The sequence below is a fragment of the Stegostoma tigrinum genome, chromosome 2 (assembly GCF_030684315.1).
Source record: "Stegostoma tigrinum isolate sSteTig4 chromosome 2, sSteTig4.hap1, whole genome shotgun sequence".
Lineage (NCBI taxonomy): Eukaryota > Metazoa > Chordata > Chondrichthyes > Orectolobiformes > Stegostomatidae > Stegostoma > Stegostoma tigrinum.
The window spans coordinates 79,380,748-79,405,597 of NC_081355.1; the positions used below are offsets into that span (position 1 = coordinate 79,380,748).

Genomic DNA, 24,850 nt, shown 5'->3' on the forward strand with positions numbered 1-24,850 from the left:
GTCTATTAAATATATTTCTTTATAAAACTATGTCTGATCGTATTATGATTTTCAAAGAGCTTTGTCGAAATATTCTAACTTGCATTGCAGGGCCTGTAATGCTAATGCCAAGCACATTTTGGAAAATCAAAATCAGTGCACTCACAATCTCTTTGGCAGCCTCTTTTAGAACCATCAGGATCTGTTGGCAATTAGTGCCTTACACTTTGATGTTTTTTCAGCTGATGTTAATAACTTTTGCTTTTATGAACAGTGTTATGACTCTATGGTATATAATTTGTTACCTATTGTGAAAACATACACTTTGTCTTTTCTTGATTGCACATAACATTTCTTGTCTCTATGTTTTAAAGGGGAGGCGGGGTGGGCGGAGATGAGATCTTGTGGCATGTTGCGTAGTGTCACTGTCCCTGAGCCAAAAGCTCTGGGTTTGAGTCCCATTCCATGACTTAAAGCTCACAGGGAGGCCCATTCATAACATGGCCAAATAAATTGATTATCAATCTCTAAATCCACACATGGCAGGTGATAAAAACAGGATTTTGATCAACCATGTTTTATGTGGAGTGGTGCTCTTCAAGCCATAACCTCTGGCAACAGGAAAACCCAACATGTACTTAAAGACATTTGGATAAGTAGATAAATAGGAATTGTATGGAGGGACGTGGATCAAACGCAGCAAGTCCGACTAATTTGGTTTGGGAACATGGTTGGTGTGGACTAGTTGGACTGAAGGGTCAGTTCCTATACTGTATAATTCTATGACTTGAAACATCAATTGTTTTTCTCTTCACAAATGTTGCTAGATCTGGGTTTTTTCAGCACCTTCTACTTTTGTTTAAACATGTACTTTGACCACCACTAGGGAAATAATGTTTACAGCAGACAGGCCAACAGCAGTGATATCTGATATCTTTCAACCCTGCCTGGTTTACTCTTATATTTCATTCTTTTTTCTTCCTTAATATCAGTATTTTGGTTTCTCCGTGTTGATTTCTAAAACCCTTCCAGTCCTCCCTTATTATTATTTTTCGCAAGGTCATAAACCTCTTCTAAAAATCTAATACAATTATTAACTGTCCTAGTAATAGATGGATAGCTCCTTTCTCACTTTTTTTAGTTCACAATGAAATATATGTCTATCAAACAATCTAAATTGTATCCCAGGTTGAGACAGGCAGCATGGAGCTGGAGGAACACAGCAGTCTGGGCAGCATCAGAGGAGCATGAAAGCTGATGTTTCGGGTCGGGAAGGGTCCCAACCTGAAACATCAGATTTCCTATCCCTCTGATGCTGCCTGGTCTATGGTGTTCCTCCAGCTCCACACTGTGTTATCTCAGACTCCAGCATCTGCAGTTCTTATTATCTCTGAGATAGGCAGATACTTATTATCTTATTGAATCATGAGGGTGAGGGGAAGAAAGGCAGTGACACAGTGGTAATGTCACTGGGCTTGTAATCCATAACTTCAGGCTAATGCTCTGGGGAATGAGCTTGAATCCAACCATGGCAGATGGTGATATTTGAATTTAATAAAGTCTTGAACAAAAACAAACTGGCCTAAATTGTCATAAAAACCTATTTGGTTCCTAATATTACTTAGAGAGGGAAATATGTCATCCTGACTTGGTCTGGCCTACATATAAATCCAGACCCACAACCATATAGTTGGCTCTTCACTGCCGTCTGAAATGGCCCTACAATATAATTCAGGTCAAGAAGCAAGTAGGGATGGACAATAAATGTTGGCCCAGATAGCAACACCCATATTCCACAAATGAATAAAAGAAAAAAAGGATGTGGGGGAATCAAGCAGAACGTGGAGTTGAGGCAGATCATCCATGATTACATTCCACTTACATTTATTTTGTTTAATCACTTCCCAGTGTTCATTGGTGGCCATACGTTTTGTTTATATGTTTAATCAACATTAACCAGCTTTTCTCTCAGATCTGTTTCTTTTTCTCCTGATAAAAATGTCCCAGCCAGGTCAACCATTCCTACATTTATATCTTATCAGTTCAGGTTTATGTTGTAATGTATGACTCAGCTGGCAATACTTTTCCTTACAAATTAGAAGCTTGCAGCTGCAATCCTACTCTAGGACAAGAACACAAATGTCAAGGCTGATATTTCAGTCCAGTGAAGAGAGAGTGCTGCATTGTTGGTATTATCTTTTGGATGAGATTTTTCAAACTGTTCTCTCAGGTGGTTGTTGTTGGTTCTATGGAAATACTATGAAGAAAGGCAAGGTAATTACCATAGTGTCTTATCCCTCAAAACTCATCACAAAAAGTGATTAATTGTTTATTACCACATCAGTGTTTGTGGGAACTTGCTGTGAACCTAAACTGCAAGTAACTTGATAGATAATTGATTAGGTTCATTGTGCTATAACATGACTTGTGCTCCAGGAAAATATTACATAATTGTAACATCTTTCTTTGGCATAAGCCTTGCAAATCATTTTTCAATTTATATTCTTTTGCTGCTTTGAGATCAAAGATGTTCACTATTCTCTAGAGGTGTTCTAATCGAGGGGGACTTTGGACCATTACATCCTGATAGTGCAACTAGAATTATTTTTTGCTTTACCTGGCAGTTTGTGCCTTTTGAAATAAGTATTTGCATTCATATAGTAATTTCCATGTTGCCAGTGTACTGAATATAATGAGGTCAGCCAGATGGACCTCATAGAATATTGAGTCCCTGACTGGTGCTTTTAACCTGGTCCCATCAGCGAGTCCTGGCTGACAGATATAAACAGTAGGTTTGTTCACTCTGACAGCTGGCTCTGAGGAAGCCTGGCCTGTGTCAAGTGTTATGTGCATGTAAATGAAGAGTGACTTGATGATGGGATACCAGACTCTGTGGAGTTATTTCAACCAGAAGAAACCAAAATGCTTTTTAATGCTAATTAAATATTAGTCCAATGTAGTCACTGTTAAAACCAGGGGGGAAAAAATACACTAAGATTCACAGACTAATAAAACACATACAACCATCCATCCAGTCAGCTTTTGTTTAGGGAAGTAACTAAAATTAAAAGAAACAGAATTAAATGGGAGCTCATTTAAAATTTAAACATCAAAACAGGGACTTGGTTGAGCACAAGAAATTTGAGGGCATTTGTAAACATTTTTCCAAAGGCTTTGGAAATAACCATACAACTGTGTTCAGTAAATTAGACTGTGACTGAGAATCAAATAAAATGGTTAATTCTTAAAACACCTTCATGAATTTCAGTAGCAAAGCATACTCTTCACTGAATCATTCCTTAGCCCCAAAGCATACATGAGTGACGTTTTGCAGGTAGCCTCTCATTGCAGCAGTGAGATTACTGATTCCTTGTCCCAAAGAAACAACAGGTTTGTCCAGTTGACCCTAACTGTAAGAGTCAGACTTCAGAGTTTTGAAGCCATTGCATGTTTCCCACAAATAGAGACTGCATTTGTGTGGCACTCTGAGCTACCCAGCATTCATTAACCAGAACGTATTCTGCCTCCACAATGTCCAACTCGTCCATGACCACGACAAATGAATCTTCCAGGTATGTGCTTAGTTTGCAGCGAGTGGTCATCATTATTATCATAGAATTCCTACAGTTTGGAAAGAGGCCATTCAGCCCAGGTCAGCACCGATTCAATGACAAGCATTCCACCTAAACACATCCCCCACCCTATCCCTGTAACTCCGCATTTACCGTGGCTAATCCGCATAGCCCAGGCATCCCTAGAGAGCATAGGACAATTTCAGCATGGCCAAACCACCTAACTTGGACATCTTTGGGTTGTATGAGGAAACTGGATCACATGGCAGAATTCCATAAAGATATGGGAAGAACATGCAAACTCCACACAGACAGTCACCCAAGGCTCGAAGTGAACCTAATTCCCTGGTGCTGTGAATCAGCAGTGTTGACCACTGAGCCACGGTACCACTCCCTCCCCCATATTCCTCACCATTCACAAGCACCACAGCTGCTTGAAAATTCCAAACAAATGCTGGAAAACATGGCTCATGACATTTGTGAGAACTCATGCTTAAAAGTCCTAGAGTCTACTTAGGTCTGCCCTTGTACAGCCACGAGTGCACACAAATAGGCTGTAGGACTTTTAAGCAGGAGCTCCCACTGCCTCCACTGCTCAGATCTACTGTGCAATACACCATCTCACACAACAATAGGTAAGAAGTTGTCAGCTGGGGTGAAGGAGGCAGCCATACGCCTCCTAGATAAAAGGAAATATGGTTCATTTGGCCAGATGTGTTATTGTTCTACAAGGAAACGCCAGGATCAAGGAGGTAACTGAGAAAAACCTGTGTTGCCCTCTTTCAGATTCACTTACTGCCGATCTAAAGCCTCTACAACCCCTGATGGTCACCGCCTCTCACACAATGACGTTATTGGTCTGTACCCAACTTGGGCTGCTTCCTTCCAAAACACCCCACATGCATGTGACCTCTGACAAGTAAAAGGTGGCAAACATTTGGGAAACACATCACCATCTGCAAGGCACCCCAAGTTCTTCTGACCTAGAGCTAGAACAATGCTCCTGCACTGAGTCCAGAGTCCGGTGAAACTCCAAGCTCGAAGAGAAATAAAAGATGCCCAATATTTGCTGATTGCTGCAACATCTACATTCTGCAAAAGAATAAAGCAAGAAAAGCACAGGAATATTTAATTATCAATAAACTGATGCAGCAATCCTTGCTGACACATTACATGAGGTGTCGCTAACATCCCTGTATTCATAAATGGGGTAGCATGGCGACTCAGTGGTTAGCACCTCACGGCGCCAGGGACCGGGGTTCGATTCCACCCTTGAGCAACTGTCTGTGTAGAGTTTGCACATTCTCCCTGTGTCTGTGTGGGGTACCTCCCTCAGTCCAAAGATGTGCAGGTTAGGTGGACTGGCCATGCTAAATTGCCCCTAGTGTTCAGGTGGGTTATAGGGGGATGGGTCTGGGTGGGATGTCCCAAGGGTGGTGCGGACTTGTTGGACCTGTTTCCACACTGTAGGGATTCTACGGTGACAATAAATGATTAACATTTGTGATGCAAACCACTATCCAGCTAACAGGTCTCACCAACCAAAACATTAACCACACAAATAAACTGAACGATTGTACACATTTGTAGATATCAGGGAAATTCCTTGGACTGGTTAAATGCCTCTGCACCTTTGTGCTATTAGAAACTACAGGCCTGTTAGTCTGATATCAGCATGAGGGAAAATGATAGAAACTACCAATTCACACTCACATCAGTTTTGGTCGGTCTCATTGATGTGACACTTTATCGAATGCAGTCTTAATGTCAAGAGGAGTCATTCTCACCTCTCCTCTGGAATTCGTCTCTTATGTCTACATGTGAACCAAGGTTGTAACGTGATCACAAACAGTATCGCTAGCAGACCCGAGCTAAGAGTCAGCTGCTGAAGAGCCGAGGTGATAGTGGACGCAGGAAATCAAACTGTCACAGCAGAGGAAAAAAAAACACGGTCAAACCTGACGTCCAGGAACAGGAATAGAAGATGGCTGAGGTTTCAGAGTGTCATAAGAATGTAGAAATATTTAAGTTGTTTGTGTCTTCTCAATAACTCTGTATTTTGCAGGTGCCCAGTACTTGTAAATGTCTGTTGGATTTCATTACAAAACAAAACTTTTAAGAACATCCTTAAACCAAGACTTCGCAAATTTAGGATCATGAGCTGAAAATCATGGTATTCACAAGCACTAAGGCAGCAATGGCTGCCACAGAACCCCAAAAAGCTGAATAATTGTGAAGCTGGTTTTAATCCTTGCATACATGACTCTACCTTGAGGCCTAGATCCTTAGCATTACGAATGATAGGACTTGGCTGATTTCCATTAAAATAAATCTCCTAGTCCATGCCTCAAGTTCTTACAGACACACCTTCTGCTCTTACAAGTCTGGATTCTAAAACCTGCTCAACCACCCTCATCTCTTTCAATTACCACTGAAGGTCGCAACAGTATTCCAGCCTTAAAGCAGGGTAGCAATCATAAAAATTTTAGAAACAAAAACAGAAGTAGCTGGGAAAGCTCTGGAGGTCTGGTAGCATCTGTGGAAAGAAAATCAGACTTAATGTTTCAGGTCCTGTGACCCAGACTTTTGAGGAAGTCACCAGGCTCAAAACGTTAACTCTGATTTTCTCTTCACAGATGCTGCCAGATCTGCTGAGCTTCTCCAGCATCTTCTGTTTTTGTTCCTGATTTAAAACATCTGCAGTTCTTTTGGTTTTTGTAAAAGTTTTAGGAACCCTTGTCACAAATTATATTCACGTGGCATCTACAAATGCAGATGGGTTGAATTATGGTGTATTCAGGATGTATATAATTTACTGCATTAGAAATCTGCAAGAAAAGCAATCTGCGTTCATATGTTCCAGATGTCAGAAATGCACAGCATCTAGCAGATGAAGAAAGAGGAACACCTCTGTTCATGTCACAGTTAAATCGACTCAGTAACATTACATATGAAAGGTTCCTTTGTTCGGATAGCTTGAATATACTACCAACTGGAACCTTACTGAGATACTCGAAACAGTTTTAGGCATTATCTTACACTGATCTTGACTAGCAGTGTAAGAAACTTTCTCAAGAGGGTTGGAATATAAAAGCAGCGATGTGCTTCTGAGGCTTTACAAGGCTCTAGTTAGTCCCCATTTAGAATATTGTGTCCAATTTTGGGCCCCACACCTCAGGAAGGACATACTAGCCCTGGAGCGTGTCCAGTGGAGACTCACACGGATGATCCCTGGAATGGTAGGTTTAACGTATGATGAACGGCTAAGGATCCTGGGATTGTACTCATTAGAGTTTAGAAGGTTGAGGGGAGATCTAATAGAAACTTACAAGATAATGTATGGTTTAGAAGGGGTGGATGCTAGGAACTTGTTTCTGTTAAGCGGGGAGACTAGGACCCGTGGGCACAGCCTTAAAATTAGAGAGGGTAAATTTAAACTGAAATGAGACAACATTCTTCAGCCAGAGAGTAGTGGGCTTGTGGAATTCATTGCCACGGAGTGCAGTGGAGGCCAGGAGGTTGGATGCCTTCAAGGCAGAGATCGACAAATCCTTGATCTCAGAAGGAATCAAGGGCTACGGGGAGAGTGCAGGGAAGTGGAGTTGAAATGCCCATCAGCCATGATTTAAATGGCAGAGTGGACTTGATGGGCCGAAAGGCCTTTCTCCCACTCCTATGTCTTATGGTCTTAAACACTCACTGTCTTCTTGTCTCCTTCTTATCCTCTGATAATTTTCAATGGGTTGTGGAACCAAAATATAACAACTGAGAGATAGCAAGAATTGCCATCGCTAGAGTCAGAGATAACACAGTTTGGAGCTGGAGGAACACAGCAGGCCAGGCAGCATCAGAGGAGCAGGAAAGTTGACGTTTCAGGTCGGGACTCTTCAGAAAACAACTGTTGACACTGGTTTCTTGGAAGGATATTATGACATGGAGAACTGCAAGCAATGATATCACAGAAATAATGTTGTAATTTTGAATCATGTAGCAGATGATAAACAATGATATTGCAATCCCTTACCCAAATAAAATTCCGAAGATATACCTTCTAAAAGGATCAGTGACAACAGTTTGGTTTTTCTATGAAAGAAATCTAAGTTACAAAATTTGACGCTGTAGAGCCAAGTGATCCCAAAATTTAGAAAATGATCCACCATTTCCAGGATGTTGCCACTGACTTTATTCATCAAAGAAGAGATGTTATGGTAGCTGGCAGGAGCAGGGCCTGTATTTTTTGGTACTTGGGGAGAGCAGCGAAGTCCAAAGAAATCATAACTGGTAGGAAACAGAAATGTGAAAAAGCAAAGGAAAACTGAAGCACATATTCACAGATTCCTTAAGGTATGAAATCAGATCAGTAAGGTAGTTAAGAAACTATACAGAATAAATTACTTTATTAGCTGAGACCTAGAAAAGAGCAAGGTGGTTATGGCAGATAGTCACAAAACGTGAATTAAGCAACAGATAGCAGACTGGGTACAGTTCGGGTCACTGCATTACAGAAATGACGTGATAGCATTAAAAAGGATATAAAGAATATATGAGGATTTGCCATGGACGAGCAACTGAGGAAACATTAGGTGGTTTTACAAATGTGGGCCTATACAAACTAATTATGCTACAAAACGTATCTTTTAATTTAAGGTAAAACAATATTCTGACTGTGGGATGGTGTGATCATACTAATTTTGCCCATAAGCCTGCAACCAAAATCTATAGAAAACGAAGCGCCCACTTTTGAGCCTTGTGAGAAGTTTGTTTTCTGGCTTCAGAGACACAGAGAAGGAGACAAAGTAGCTGTTGTCAAAACAGAAGGCAAGAGTATTTTTTGTGATGGTGATGACCAAAGATGTGCAGGTTAGGTGGAGTGGCTACTCTGAATTGGCCATCGCATCCTGCGATGTACAGACAAGGTGGATTAACCGTGCAAAATTGCCGCTAGTATCCAGGGATGTGCAGGCCAGGTGGATTAACCATGCAAAATTGCCGCTAGTATCCAGGGATGTGCAGGCCAGGTGGATTAACCATGGGAAATACAAGGGTAGACGGATGGAGCATGGAGTTGGGTCAGGATAGAATGCTCTTTGGAGGGTCGGTGTGGATTCGATGGGCTGAATGGCCTGCTTCCACACTGTAGGGATTCTATGGTGGTGGCGAGAAATGGCTAGAGTTTGGGTCAGTGGAGATGTAAGGAATAAGGAGTCACCATGATGGGCCCTGTTGCTGCAAGTCGAATAATAGATATTCAGAATATTCACAATGAAACGATGTTCAATGACCATTGGAAGACTCATCCCAGTCTGGCAGAGAGCATGTTGCCTGTTTAAAAGCTGGAAGGAATTTTGAACTCAAGTTTCAAGGCTATCTATCTGCTCATAGTACAGATAAAGTAAAAACATGTCCTGAAGTAATTTGTTTGAATTAAAATGGGGAAACATCTTTTCTTCAATTTGGTGTAGTAGCAGTATGTCAAGTCATGCTTAGTCTATGTTAATTTTAATTTGTTTATTACAGTTAAGGTGAATTATGTCCTACAATGCTTTCTATTAATCACTGGGAAATTAATGTGTCTTTGTAAATATTATTGAATTGTTTGGAGATAGTAACAATAGTTTGGGGTTGTGTTCTTTGGAACAGATAAGGATGTGGAGAACTTGATTGACATGTATAAAATTATAGAAAGGCCTACAAAGTGGACAGAAATGATCTATTTCCTTTAGCAGGGATCTTCAATAGGTAGAAGGGAATAGAATTAGAAGCAAATTTGGAGGAAGAATATGAGTAGTTGAGTATTGGGGCATAGTTTACTAGCCAATAGGAGAATGCAAACAGAAACCTAATTAGATCGAAAGTGTGCTTACCTATGCTAAAGTGCTCTAACTGGCAAACATAAGAATCCAGAGCTGCAGAGCAGGATTAAGTCGGATCACCCTTTTTGATGGCATGTATGTGATGGACTAAATGGACTCCTCTTTTGCTGCACATCTTTTTTCAAATTCCAACTGTGGGTTGGATAATGTACCGAATCTTGCATTAAAATATGAATGGGCCTGGAATCATGTTGTCTAAGACTCCCTGGAAACAATATCACTCCAGTTGTGTTTGATGTGAGTTCTTTGCTTCATCTCCAATTTTAATCCCAAATTTCGGTAATGGTATTAAGCATTATTTCTGGAGGCTAACTACGCATTCACTGCTGTTTTTAAGTAGTTTCTAGCTTTGCAAATATAATTTGAACTCCACTATATTGGCCATACAAATCTCATGACTTCAAATAAAAAATATTGTACGGTGGCATTCATATCACTTTTCATTTGCCACAAATGAAAAACTGCAATTCAAGCCTCCATAAATTGAAGGAATGATCAAAATTATACTGGCACTGTATGATCTGCACATTTATTAGCAAAGATCCTGTTGAAGATTTGTTGCACTAAAGGTTTTAAATGCTACAATAATTTGAATTCCAATACAGTATATGGAGAGCTAGATTTTTTAAAAATAAGTAATATTCAAACAACTAGACATTCTGGTGAGCATTTAAGTGAGACAAGGCTACAATTATTGACATCCAGTTACACAAATACTAAGTAAATTGATTGTTTGAATATATAATAAGGGATTATACATATCCACACAGAGAAGACAACATTCTTAAAAACACTTGAGGTATTTATTAATAGGTTCACAGATAAGGATTAACACAATGATGATTGATGAAAACTGTACTGAAGAACAAAGCAGGCAACCCACAATTTTCAAAGGTAGATTTCAACGTGAGGCATTTACCACTTCTACTCCTATTTGATGTAGAGATATTATTTTTGTCCTATTCATTTACTGGGTGAATTCATTTTCTTCCACAACATTTTCTTCTTCACCTTCATCTTCCTCAAGCTCCTCATCATCTTCCTGTGAAAAAGATTTTTTTTAAAAGACTAAACATTCTCATTTCAGTATCAAATCGACATGACGGCAACACCACTCTATTATTCTTGAATCACTATTGTTGAACTCAAACATTCAACTTGAACACATTTTCAAAATGTTTAAACTTGTATTTATTATACTGAAGTTCTGGTGTTGTCACTTATAAATCCACACAATCAAATTACTCTTATCTTTAAATACAAGTAACATTATCCGGTACATCTATAATTACATCATGAGGAAAATCTTTCCCCAAATTTGATGGTGATTTATCCCTCCCTGTTTGTGCAGCAATAAAGTTAAAGATCATCTTGTCCACTTTTACAAAGCAGCACTGAAGGTCCTTTAAACAGTACGACTGAAATATTATTTAAAAGCCTGAAAATAAAATTTATAACCATCAGATCAACTACCTTAAAATTAATACTACCAAGCAGTTTTGGTGACAAAATATTCTTCAATTCTGCAGTCAGTTACTCAAGTCAGCTGAAGTGGCTATGAATCTCATTTTACAGACATTTTATGTCTCTGTGCTGTATATCATGCACTATCCACCAAAGCTTCCTGACAAGCCTGCCAATTTTCCAATTACTGGTAGCACCATATGTTATCTGAAATTCAGTCAAGACTAAAACAGGAGAATAAGATCACGTCAGACAGTAGCAATCTAGCGATTTTCTATAACTCACCTTAAGAAGTTCTGCTGTCAATCAATGTGCATTTATTACACGTCAATTGTCTAAATGAAGCAGTATCATAATGTTCCTCAGCTGCTATGGCTTCATATTTAACTGGCATTATTGCATTCACTTCTAAGAACAGAGCAGCAATAAAATGTTCAACAGGTTTCAAAATGTATTTAGTTCTGACTTTTTTTTCAAAACATTGAGCATTTCTTAATAGTCCCCCATAACATACACAAAACAGAAATAGCTGTTCAGCTCTTCACAGTAAACTAAAGTATTAGGGAAAAAAACACAACAGGAAAGAGAATCAGGCAATAATGAAATGTTAATTTATTTTTTTAAAATTCAGATGCTGACTGACACGTTGTCATTTGCAGTTCATCTTTTTAATTGCTGAGGCCAATTACAATCTCGTTACTGTGGCCTTACTAATAGAAAAATCAGACAAAAAAGGATATTTCTCAAGCTTATCGTCTTCCTGTGAAAAGTAAGTTCTTTTTAGAATGAGACATTCTCAGTTCAACAATTTGCCTTTTTCAAGGTTAAATTAATTTATTCCTTCCAATATAGAACTGTAGACAGGATCCACTGTATTTCAGTATAAGACTGAACTTCACATCATCGACACTGGAGGATAACGGTGGTGTTCTAAGAAAACTGAGCTTTTAGTGACCAGCTGAATGGAAGATCTCAACACATTGTAAACATGAGACTGTGAACAACTGAGCCTTGCACCAGTTGCTGTGAAATCAAATAAAGGATACAGAATGCAGTTTTTGACAATATAACTGAAAATCAAGACAGTTGTTGATTCTCCAGGGAGAGGTCACCCATGGCAACATGGTTAATTTTCATATGACAGCCTTGACAAGTTGACATTTACTTGGTGAAGTAGTCAGGAAAATGTACCCCCTATGGCAGTACACAATTTACAACTATGCCCTCAATGGTAAATCATTAGATTTCACGAGGAAATGCATGGTGAGTCCCTGTCTAATAATATCACAACGAAAGAAATCCCCCTCATCCTCACATACCACCCCACCAACCTCCTGAACTGACTGTAATTACAAAATGAAGGAACCATAACGTTATTTTTTTTCAGATTTGCGTGTTTAATTGCATTCATCTAGCTATCTTTCTGGACCATCTCTACTACCTCTCTCTTGTTCCTGGACCTCTCTGCTTTCATCACTGGCAACCACCTAGAAACTGATATCCATTTCAAGCCCACCGACTCCCACAGCTACCTAGAATACACCTCCTCCCACCCAACTTCCTGCAAAAATGCCAACCCCTATTGCCAATTCCTTCGCCTCCACCGCATCTACTTCCAGGATGAGGCATTCCACTCCTGTACATCTCAGATGTCCTCGTTTTTCAAGGGCCTCAACTTACCCCCCTCAGTGGTCAAGAAGGCCCTTGACTGCGTCTCCCGCATTTCCCGCAACTCAGCCCTCACACTCCCTCCCCGCAATAACAACCAAAACAGAATCCCCCCCTCGTCCTCACATACCACTCCACCAACGTCTGTATCCAACGTTTTATCCTCCGACACTTCCGCCATCTGCAATCCAATCCCACCACCGAAGACAATTTTCCCTCCCCAACCTTATCTGCTTTCCAGAGGGACCACTTTCTCCTTGACTCCCTTGTCTGGTCCACACTCCCCTCCATCCCCACCACACTGGGTACTTTTCCCTGCAACCGCAGGAAGTGCTAAACCTGCCCCTACACCTCCTCCCTCACCCCCATCCCAGGCCCGAAGAAGACTTTCCACATCAGGCAGATGTTCACCTGCACATCTGCTAATGTGGTATACTGCATCCGCTGTACCCGTTCTGGCCTCCTCTACATCAGGGAAACCAAGCGGAGGCTTGGGGACTGCTTTGCAGAACACCTACGCTCAGTTCGCACTAAACAACTGCATCTCCCAGCCATGAACCATTTCAACGGCCCCTCCCATTCCTCAGATGTCATGTCCATCCTGAGCTTCCTGCATTGCCACAATGATGCCACCCAAAGATTGCAGAAACAGCAACTCATATTCTGCTTGAGAACCCTGCAGCCCAATGGTATCAACGTGGACTTCACAAGCTTCAAAATTTCCCCTCTCCCTACCGCATCCCAAAACCAGCCCAGCTAGTCCCTGCCTCCCTAACCTGTCCTTCCTCCCATCTATCCCCTCTTCCCACCTCAAGCCCCACGCCCATCTCCTACCTAATAACCTCATCCCACCCCCTTGACCTGTCCATCCTCCCTAACTCCCCACTTACACTCACCTTTACTGGCTCCATCCCCACCTCTGTGACCTGTCTGCCTCCTCTCCACCTACCTTCTCCTCTATCCCTCTTCTATCCGCCTCCCCCTCTGTCCTTATTTATTTCAGAACCCCCTTCGCCTCCCCCACTTTTGAAGAAGGGTCCAGGCCCGAAACATCAGCCTTCCTGATCCTCTGATGATGCTTGGCCTGCTGTATTCATCCAGCTCTACACCTTGCTATCTCTATCTTTCCGAACAGTTTTGTTTGAATTTCTACCAATGAAATAATTAATAAATCAGTTAGCTGCCTGCAGGACTAGTGCAAATTATCTAAAGGTGCCAAAGGATCTGGGTTAAGCAACAATAGTTTTGTTTTAATGGTGTCTGCTTTAATTATGCTTGGGGTAATACAACATTTCTTTGACAGCTTTAAATAAGACCAAGGTTTGAACAGAACAGCCTGAACTGAGTATGATACCATCCTTAAAAAGAGGCATGTATTTTGAAAAGGTTTTAGTCTGCTAACTGACTTGATCAATTAACTATCCATGGAAATCAACATCTGCATTTTAAAAGGGCATCCTGATATTCAGCTATAAATATATATTCTTAACTGTTTATTATCCCTGGGGATGTTGGTTGAATACATTTTTGGCATTATTGATGAGGATGTAAGATTGTTTGTACAACCTGACTGTATCTATAAGGATGTATCTCTTATTCATACAATTAAATGCTAGTTCATGGGGGCTAGGGAATGTGTTATTGTTTAGCCTACATGATTTGAGTTACAGACACGAAGGCAACAGCTGATGGTCCTGACCTTAAGCCAATGGAAAAAGTTAATGAAACCATTTCCTAGGTAGGAATAATAAGTTCTCAGGGTTAGGGATACGGGTTTGAAATTCAATGTCTTTTGCGTCATGGTTTAACTGTGTAGCTTCTGCAAATAATTTTTATGAGACAAAGTTCAATATAACATCACTTCAGAAACAGGAGACGCAGACATAATTTTTCTGAGGAAGAAATATTCATTTGGCCTTGAAATATTCACTCTCCACAGATGCTGGCAAATATGTTGAGCTTCTCCAGTAGTTTGTGTTCTTCTAGCGTGGACTTCTAGCGTCCACAGTGTTTTGTTTTTATTAGAAGACAGACACCACATGTGCTGGCAACATTCATTGTTTGTGCACTAAGTATTTAATAAATCTTGCTGAATAAATTCTAACTTATTCATACACACTAAACATTTGAACCTGGTTAGGCCAAATACACTGAAGTCCCATTGTTACAAATTAGGATTTCAGAACTTTAGAGATTTCAAGCAAACCACTTTAGCATTAAAATCTCCTGATGTTAAAGTAACTGACAAATAAGAGCTTTCTTTTTCCATTTGTGGGACGTGTGCGTCACTGGTCAGCCAGTATTTATTGCCCATCCCTAACTGTGGTCAAGAGGTGTTGGTGAACTGCCTTCTTGATCCACTACAGTCTCCAAATGCTGTAGGTTGACCCACAATCCCCTTATGGAGGGAATTATGAGTTGTCATTCTTGAAAATTTTGGCTTTATTTGCTGTTGTATTCCAAATTTATATGCTCTGGCTCTGACTAACAAAACTCTACTCTGGAGGGCCTGTTCACTTATTTCAAACTCAGTACTCTGTTCAAAAAGCAGCAAGTCAAAAACAAATTTCTTTAAAAGGTAATAAAATGTGAGGCTGGATGAACACAGCAGGCCAAGCAGCATCTCAGGAGCACAAAAGCTGACGTTTCGGGCCTAGACCCTTCATCAGAGAGGGGGATGGGGGGAGGGAACTGGAATAAATAGGGAGAGAGGGGGAGGCGGACCGAAGATGGAGAGTAAAGAAGATAGGTGGAGAGGGTGTAGGTGGGGAGGTAGGGAGGGGATAGGTCAGTCCAGGGAAGACGGACAGGTCAAGGAGGTGGGATGAGGTTAGTAGGTAGCTGGGGGTGCGGCTTGGGGTGGGAGGAAGGGATGGGTGAGAGGAAGAACCGGTTAGGGAGGCAGAGACAGGTTGGACTGGTTTTGGGATGCAGTGGGTGGGGGGGAAGAGCTGGGCTGGTTGTGTGGTGCAGTGGGGGGAGGGGATGAACTGGGCTGGTTTAGGGATGCTGTGGGGGAAGGGGAGATTTTGAAACTGGTGAAGTCCACATTGATACCATATGGCTGCAGGGTTCCCAGGCGGAATATGAGTTGCTGTTCCTGCAACCTTCGGGTGGCATCATTGTGGCAGTGCAGGAGGCCCATGATGGACATGTCATCAAGAGAATGGGAGGGGGAGTGGAAATGGTTTGCGACTGGGAGGTGCAGTTGTTTGTTGCGAACTGAGCGGAGGTGTTCCACTCCAGCATCTGCAGTTCCCATTATCTCTGATACTTCTTTAAAAGGTCATTTGTTTCCAAGACAACTGTAAAACATTTCTGTTTTGCAGATTTCTGCTTCATTTTTGAGGCAGGGAGGGGAAAGAGATGGAAGAGGTGAAACAGAGGGAAGCATGGGAACAGAAACATTAAAAGGGAATCTGGGGATAGACCCAGTCAGCATAAAGCTTGCATAAAGAACATACCGCATCTCAACCATTATGTCCCCTCAATTAGCAGGAGGATGTGGTAAAACTTGCACACATTAGGCCATGCCCCAAAAACAACCCTTTTATTAAAATGGCACAGATTTTATAATACCCAGAATCCCATTTTCTCCAGAAGTGTAATTTAAGCATTAACAGTTTACAGATTTCACCTGGCAAAAACTGAACTGACAACGTGCAAAGTAGGCAGAATCTCATTCTCCAGGCATTTTGTTGTCCACCCCCAACTTTTATGGAGCAAAACATAAAAATCTGAATATAATACATGCCAAAATCAGAATTAGGTTAGATCTACTGTTGAATAAAATATTTTGAAAATTACAAAAAAGTTGACTTCATCACTGAGTTGAGAAAACAAGAAATCTAGTAACAGTGTAAAGCGTTGCTGCTTGCAGTAAAACACTGTAGTGGAAGATCATTTAATTAACCTCCAAACCATGTACCACAAAATATTAGCCACCTTTGCTTTTATAGGTCAAATTGTTAAAATAAGTCAAAAAGTATGTCCTAAAGTATAAAAAAAGTTGTTCATGTCTAAACAAATGAAAAAGGCAGATAATTAGGTCAGATAATCTTTAAAATGACAATCTGATTCCTAGAAAATAATTCTTCTCATAATGCAGACACCATGCTTTGGCCACAATTACTAGATAATCCTTTCCTCTTTTCTATACTTCTTTTCAGTTTTCCAATGTCTGGAATTAATTGGCCAACAATTACTTTTTGCACTAAGATCGCTGTGTGCTTCAACATTCCATGTAATGCTAAAAGTCTATGAATCCAATGTTCACTTTTGGGGATTGTGATGACTATGAAAGAAAGGCAGAGTTGTACTTGTTCTAAAACAAGAAGTGAACTTTTTTTCCTTGATAAACAGCAGAGATAATTCAATAAGCTACAACTAATTTAAAACTTTATGTTACAAACAAATGAGGAGGGATGAATGTGCTCCTCTTTTAAACCCCCTCAATTGTCTGCAAGATTTGCAATTCTATTTAATATGCAGTTTTATCTTACTTTGATTAAAAACTTCTACTGGCCCGAATTAAGGTGTCAATAACAAAGGCTGTTCAGTGAAAACAAGAAGAAATTTACTACTTATTGAATTTTATCATTTTTCTCAGAATTAATCAACACATAGATGTAAGGATTAAAAGGGGTTAGTGTATATTCTTCATTATGTGTTAGATAATTTAAAAGTCCTTAAAGTGCTTGAGGTGTTGGATTTTAACTCAAGACCACTGATGTTTAATGAAACTTGTAGATACTGGAACTCTGAAGGAAAGGACTTTTTCTTAGAATTTGCTTAATCCCTGGGCACTATTTCTTGAGAAGGTGATATAAACAGAGGCAAAGAGCAAGCCTCACAGTTCACATGCTACAAACATATCAACCACTACATCGGGGAAACTAGGCGGAGGCTTGGGGGCTGCTTTGCAGAACACCTATGCTCGGTTCGCACTAAACAATGCACCTCCCAATCACAAACCATTTCAATGCCCCCTCCCATTCCTCGGACAACACGTCCATCCTGGGACCTCCTGCAGTGCCACAACGATGCCACCCGAAGGTTGCAGGAACAGCAACTCATATTCCGCTTGGGAACCCTGCAGCCCAATGGTATCAATGTGGACTTCACAAGCTTCAAAATCTCCCCTCCCCCTAACGCATCCCAAAACCAGCCCAGCTTGTCCCTGCCTCCCTAACCTGTCCTTCCTCCCATCTATCCCCTCCTCCCACCACAAACCCCACCCGCATCTCCTACCTACTAACCTCATCCCGCCCCCTTGACCTGTCCGTCCTCCCTGGACTGACCTATCCCCTCCTTAACTCCCCTTCACGGGCTCCATCCCTGCTTCTTTGATCTGTCTGTCTCCTCTTGATCCATCTTCTATCCGCCTTCCCTCTCTCCTGATTTATTTCATAACCCCGCTCCCCTCCCCCACTTTTGACGAAGGGTCCAAGCCCGAAACATCAGCCTTCCTGCTCCTCTGATGCTGTTTGGCCTGCTGTGTTCATCCAGCTCTACATCTTGTTATCTCAGATTCTCCAGCATCTGCAGTTCCTACTATCACTGAACCTTCTTTCTCTGTTCTGACAAAGCTGTTGCCTTAAATGGAGTTCCTTTGTATCAAACTTCACTAGTTTTTCTCTAAGCAGGTTAATTTGCAGGTGACTCTTATCCCAATATGTGTAACAACCAAATAGGAGACACAGATCTTGATGACTGGTTTCAGTCACTTCGATGATACGTTAACTTCAGTTCACAGATTGGATCTGGTTATCGATGGTTTCATGAGTTTGACTCAGCCTGGTCAGGATTCTTAAACTAGTGTTTTTCCTTTCCAAAATCATTGTAGTCCACCAGAAGTCTGAGGTTGTCTATTTTCATCATGATTATAAGTCTCCCATCCACAATAAACGAACACATACAATATTTCTCCTGTTTATGTTGAGTGCTCTGTCACAATGCTGACATGAACTAATAATGCAAAAACAGGGGAGCAGGCTATTAGGGATTTGGTATTGTGTAATGAGGCAGGATTAATCAATGTTTGCATAGAAAAGGATGCCCTAGGGAAGTGTGACTATAACATGCTAGAATTCCAAATTCAGTTTGAAGGCGAGAAATTAGTGTCCCACACTAATATTCTGGAGTTAAACAATGGTAATTGTACAGGCACAAGGACAGATTTGGCTCTGGTAGACTCGGGAGGAAGATTAAAACATAGGGGAGTTGAAAGACAATGACAAATGTTTAAGGAGATATTCAATTCCTCCCAACTAAAATATATTCCACAGCAAGAGAAACACTGTAGGAAGGGGAGAAAACATTCATGGTTAAAGCAAGGAAGCTAAAGATAACAGATTAGAACTAAGGCATACCATATTGCAAAAGGTGAGGGGCAGGATGGAAGATTAGGAAACTTTTAAAGATCAATAGAGGGTTACTAAAAAAAAATTAATAAAAGAGAAAAGTAATTATGGAAGAAAATTAGCCCAAAATATTAAAAAAAGCAAAATTTCTTTAAGTATAGGAAAGGGAAGAGAGCTAAAGTGATTGTTGGTACATTATGTACTGCAGAATTAATAATGGACAACACAGAAGTAGCGAAAACACTAAATCATTATTTTGCCTCAGTTTTCAGGGTGGAGGGCACTAGTAATGGAGAAATGGTAACAGGTGATGCTGAGCTTACACAAAGAGTGAAACTTATAACAGTCATCACTAGGGAAAAAAGTACTGAGCAAACTTTTGGGATTGAAGGCAGATAATTCTCCACGGCTTGATGGCCTATATCTTGGAGTCTTAAAAGAAATGGCAGTAGAGGCAGAGGATGCACTGGTTATAATATTCCAAAATTCCCTGGATACAAGCAAGGTTCCTGTGTATTGGGAAAAAAAGCCAATATAACATTTTCATTCAAAAAGGAAAAAGAGACAATAAGCAGGAAAGGGACAATAAACAGGGAAATGGTTAGAATCCATTATTAAGGAAGTAATAACAGGACATTGGAAAAATCAAATGCAATCTATCAGAGTCAGCATGGTTTTATAAAGGATAAATCATGCTTGACTAATTTGCCAGAATTCTTTGAAGATGTAACAAACAACGTGGATAATGGGGATCCTGTCGACAAAGTTTATCTCAACTTCCAGAAGACATTTGACAAGATGCCACACACAAAAGGCTAACACACAAGCTAAGGTCGCCTCTGGTTAGGAGTCATTTGTTAGCTTGGATAGAGGATTAGTTAACTAATAAAGAACAGATATTGGGGATAAATTGGTCTTTTTCTGCTTGGCAAAATATAACTATTGGGCTACCATAGGGTTTGAAGCTCAGGCCACAACAAGTTACATCAACAGTAATGACTTGGATGCAGGGGATAGAAGGCACTATAGCTAAATTTGCAGATAATGCTAAAGTAGTTGGGGTAGTAAGTTGCAATAAAGAAACAAGAAATTTACAAAGTGGATATGAATAGGTTAGGTGAAGAGGCCAAAATTTGGTAGACTGAGTGAGAGGTTATCCATTTTTGTCAGAAGAATATAAAGTCAACTTATCATATAAATGGAGAGAAACTTCAGAGTGCTTTGGAGCGGAGGGATCTGGGTGATTGGGTGTCTCAAGCATGAATCACAAAAAACTATGATGTGGAGGTGCCAGTGTTGGACTTAGGTGGATAAAGTTAGAAATCACATGACACCAGATTATAATCCCACATGTTTATTTGAACTCACTTCAACTGAAGGAGCAGTGCATTGAAAGCTTACGATTTCAAATAAACCTGCTGGGCTATAACCTGGTGTCATGTGGCTTTTGACTTTGTCCACAGAAAACAAGTATGCAGGTACAGCAGACAATAAAGAAAGCAAATAGAATTTTGGCATTTGTTGTTAAAGGAATAAACTTAAGGTAGGGAAGTGTTGCTGAAACTGTACAAGGCACTAACGAGACTGCATCTGGAGTACTGTATACAGGCGCACCACCTTACTTGAGAAGGGATGTAGTTGCATTGGAGACAGTTCAGAGGAGATTGATTTGCAGATGTGAGGGATTTGTCCTAACAGAGATTGAGCAATTTAGGTCTACACCCTCTGGAATTTAGAACAGTGAATGGAAATCTAACTGAGCATACAAGATCCCAAAGGGGATTGACAAAGTACACAGAGAGATGATGTTTTCTCTTGTAGGATTTACAATGACAGGTGACAGCTTTAGGGCAATGGGTGGCAGATTTCAAACAGAGATAGGGAATAATTAGTTCTCTCAAAGGGACATGAATCTCTGGAATTCAGTACCCCAGATTGCGATGGATGCTAAGGCATTAACAAAATTCGAGGAGATAAAGAGATTTTTAACTAAGGTTATGGAGGCTAGCAAGAAAATGGAGTTGAGGTGCAGAGGAGATCAGTCATGAATGAATGACGGAGCAGCAAGGAAGAGTGGAGTTGCCTACTCCTGCTGAGTACCTATGTTGTTAATCTACTCTGCTGGGTCCTCCAGCCCGATGTCTACATTGATACCGGTGTTAACAGTCCCCACCTCCCTGATGGTGGCCTCTTTCTTATTCTCAGGCGTCCTATAATTTAGCTTTGCATGCACTTAAAGGTTATTGAGATTTGTTAATATTAATCCTGTCTCAAGTTGGTCAGAAGAAGGGAGCCAGGAGTATGACACAATTAAGCAACATCAACAGGCCCAACAACACAGAAACTAAATCCTCTCTTTCAGCCTACTCGTCTGGAACAAACCTCTAGTGTAACTGTGTCATGTCACTGATTTCTTCGCACCTCTGGTTAGTACCTCAAACGATACTCTGAATTTATGCGAACATCTGCACCTCTGCCTAGTATTTGCTGATGGACTTGTCACATAGCTGTTCCATTACAAAGACTATCTGTTCACTGATATTAAAGGTCCTTGGATGCCAAAAGCATCTTCAATCTAGCCTTTAACTGCTTTATCATGATGTGTTTCTGGACTTCTTCTAAATATGTCCAACTTTGTAATCAAAGCAGGAACAATATCTAACCTGAATTACTGCTTCCTTCCTCTGTAACATCAAGGGTATTTATGTGGTTAGCTTTAGCCTTGACCTAAAGCATTGATTTCCTCTGCTTATACCTGATCCTCCAAATATCCTGAAGAAGCTTCAGTTCCCTCAAGGGCAATACCATTTTCAATTCTTCCACGATCCTCTCCATCTCAGTCAGGTGCCTTTCAAAATGAGCCACCATGACTTGATGTTTATGCTGTCGAAAACTGCTAACTATGCAAGAAATGTAACATGAGATCTGAACACATGGAAGATCCAAAGATTATGAAGCAGGGATTCTTTATTCTATCAAGCATGAAGGAAAATAATGGGATAAACACTGTAAAACATTATGTACATGGAATGATCAATTGGGCTCTTTGAGGCTAAGGAAGTCCTTTGTCTGTCTGGACTCCCTTCCTATCAGACCTCTATCCACTAAAGAGATTCTTCCTTTTCCAACAAGAATTTCTTCAGCTGCTGCTGGAAGCCTCATTACACTCACTAAAATTAAATACTGCTTGTTGAAATGTTGACTCTTAATTTTAAGAGAGTATGGCATGAAGAACCCTCAGCTAAATTTGAGTCAACAGAAATCAGAAGCGAACAGCCGTCTCTGTTGATATAATACATAGCACAACAACAGCACAAGATTATTACAGGTTAATCATCTCAGACCCAGGACATTTGATGAAGAAGTTCTGCAGGGTAGATATGACCTGATCAGAGATATTATTAAGCACGTCTAAAGCTTACGGAACTTTAACCTGGGACTCTTGTTCCAGAACTAGAGACACTGCCACTGTGCCACAAGAGACCCTAGTGTTCTACAGGATAATATCCTAGGTCCAATCATCTTCAGCTACTAAATATATAACATTTCCAACATCATAAGGTCAGAACTGGGGATTTTGGCAGATGACATACAGTGCTCACTCAAGGTTACTGTAATTGTGGTCTAACCAATCTTTCATACAGTTCCAGCATAATCTCCCTGCACTTAAAACTCTATGCTTCAGCTAAAACAAATGCCGCCCTAACTACTATGTCCATCTGTCCTGAGACCTTAAGGGTCTGGGGGACATGTAAACCAAAGTCCCTCTGGCCCTCCATGTTTCCCAGATCCTGCTGTTTTGGTTCCTTTATCAAAGGGAAAAATACTGGCATTACAGATAGTCCAGGGAAAGTTCATAAGGTTGATCCCACGTATGGAGAGGTTGTCTAATATGGAGTGGTTTAATAGTCTAGGTCTGTATTCACTGGAGTTTAAAAGAATGAAAATGTATTGAAACATGTAAGATTCTTAAGTGGCTGAACAGGGCAATTGCTGAAAGGTTGTTTTCTCTTGCAGAACAGTCTAGAATAAGGACTTAATCACAGAGTAAGTGATGTCCAGTTAGGACACAGATGAGGAACAACCTATTCTTTCAGAGGATAGTGAATCTGAAATTATTTACCACAGAAGGTTGTTGAAGCTAGGTCATTAAATATACTCAAGGCTGAGACAGATCAGTGATGGAGTCAAGGACCATGGAGAAAAAAGCCTTAAGAGTGGAGTTGAGGATGAAAAGATCAGCCACAATCTCACTGAATGGCAGGGCAAACTCAACGGGCCATATGGCCTACTTCTGCTCCTATTTATTATAGTCTACTTCAACCTATCCATTTTAATCTTGTTTATCTTCTTCCTTAGCCAATGAGAGGCTGAGTGCAATACCTCTACACGTTACTGAACCACAAGATGGTCACTGACAGACTGACAAATACCACACATCCCTGCTGAAACCCACGTGTACTAACTTTCTGAAGAAGGGTCCCGACCCGAAAGGTCAGCTTTCTTGCTCCTCTGATGCTGCCTGGCCTGCTGTGTTCCTCCACCTCCACGCTGTTATCTCTGATCTTACTATCTGAATGCACAAACTTGTACACTTCTATTAAAATATTTTTTATATTAGTTCTTAGTCTGTATATCTTATTGCTGGCTAAGTCAGCATTTATTTCCTATCTCTAATTGATCTTGAGCTGGTGGTGTGTGCACTTCTTGAACCTCTGCAATCCCTGCGTGCTAGGGACCTACATGGTACAGGGAGGAAGAAAATTACAGCTTTTTAATTATTGGCAGTGAAGAAGTGGTGATATAGTTCCAAGTTCGGATGGTGTGCAGCTTGAGAGGGAACTTGATTGCGGTGTGCTCCCATGCATCTGCTGCCTTGGTCCTTTTAGGTGGTCTTGATTATGGGCATGGGAGATGCTGTCAAAGGAGCTTTGTTGAGTTGCTGTAGTGTCTCACACTTGGACTATACTGCTGCCACTGTGCTGTTGGGAGAGTGAGCTTTTAAGGGGGAGGATGGGGTGAATTTGGGGATTACATGATACTGGATGGTGTTAAAGCTTCTAGAAATTACTTAGATCGGCACTCATAAGTGGAAAATATTCCATCACGTTCTTGACTTGTGCCTTGTAAATGGTGAACTATGGGGAGTTATGTACCTCAGAATCCCTAGCCTCTGACTTGGTCTTGTAGCCACAGTATTTATTTGGCTTGCTTAGACAAAGGTTACTGCAGCCATTAAATGAATGGCCTTGGCAGAACCAAAACATAGTAGCACATGGTAGTATTATTGACAAACCCTTCCAAACCCTACTGATTGAAACCTCCTGCTCAAATGTACGGCAATGTGCTACAAAATGAAGTCAGTATCTGAAAGAAAGCAAAGTAAGGGAACTTACCCATTTCCAGCCAGGATTGGGCGAAACCCTAGTCAAAAATGGGAACATTTTCCTAGCTGCCGTTGAGTGTCTCCCAGCTACTCGAGTGGTGCTCATCAGTGTAGCTCTAAATTTGTATCAATTGTAGTGCTAGTGGTGCAGTGGGACGACAACATATACTCTTTTTGAATGAGGGCACAATAGTTGCAATTTATTAATCCTCTGGCACCATGCACAACTTCATAGAAGATCAAAAGATTAATCCTAATGTCTCTGCAATTTTTCTCACTCACTTCCTTCAATATCCTTGGATGCAGCTTATCTGGTCCAAATGCCCTTGTTATGGACTAGATCAAACCCTTGCAAGTATATCAAGGAGACAGCCTAAACTCAAAATTTTATCTTATTTAACGGCAAGTGTAAGGTGCTGTATTTCAGATGTAATTCGACTGGTCATGCTACTTGGCTTTACGCAAAACACATTTTATTCTTATCTCAGTTAAAATACAAAAAGAAGAAAGAATTGGTGTAACTTTAACTCGTTTGGAAAACTTAAC

At 40.7% G+C, this 24,850-nt stretch overlaps 1 protein-coding gene across 2 annotated transcripts in view; it reads right to left on the bottom strand.

The window, feature by feature from the left end:
* phf14 (PHD finger protein 14) overlaps positions 1–24,850 on the bottom strand; it is a 247,953-nt gene that overhangs the window by 24,942 nt on the left and 198,161 nt on the right. The window contains exon 18 of one of the 2 annotated variants that reach the window (XM_048552154.2): positions 10,063–10,466. The exons of the other annotated variant lie outside the window; for it this stretch is intronic. Within the exon in view, the coding sequence (XP_048408111.1) occupies positions 10,392–10,466 (75 nt within the window). The 3' untranslated portion in view covers positions 10,063–10,391. Of the gene's footprint in view, positions 1–10,062; positions 10,467–24,850 lie in introns of those variants that run through there. 2 annotated transcript variants of the gene reach the window in all.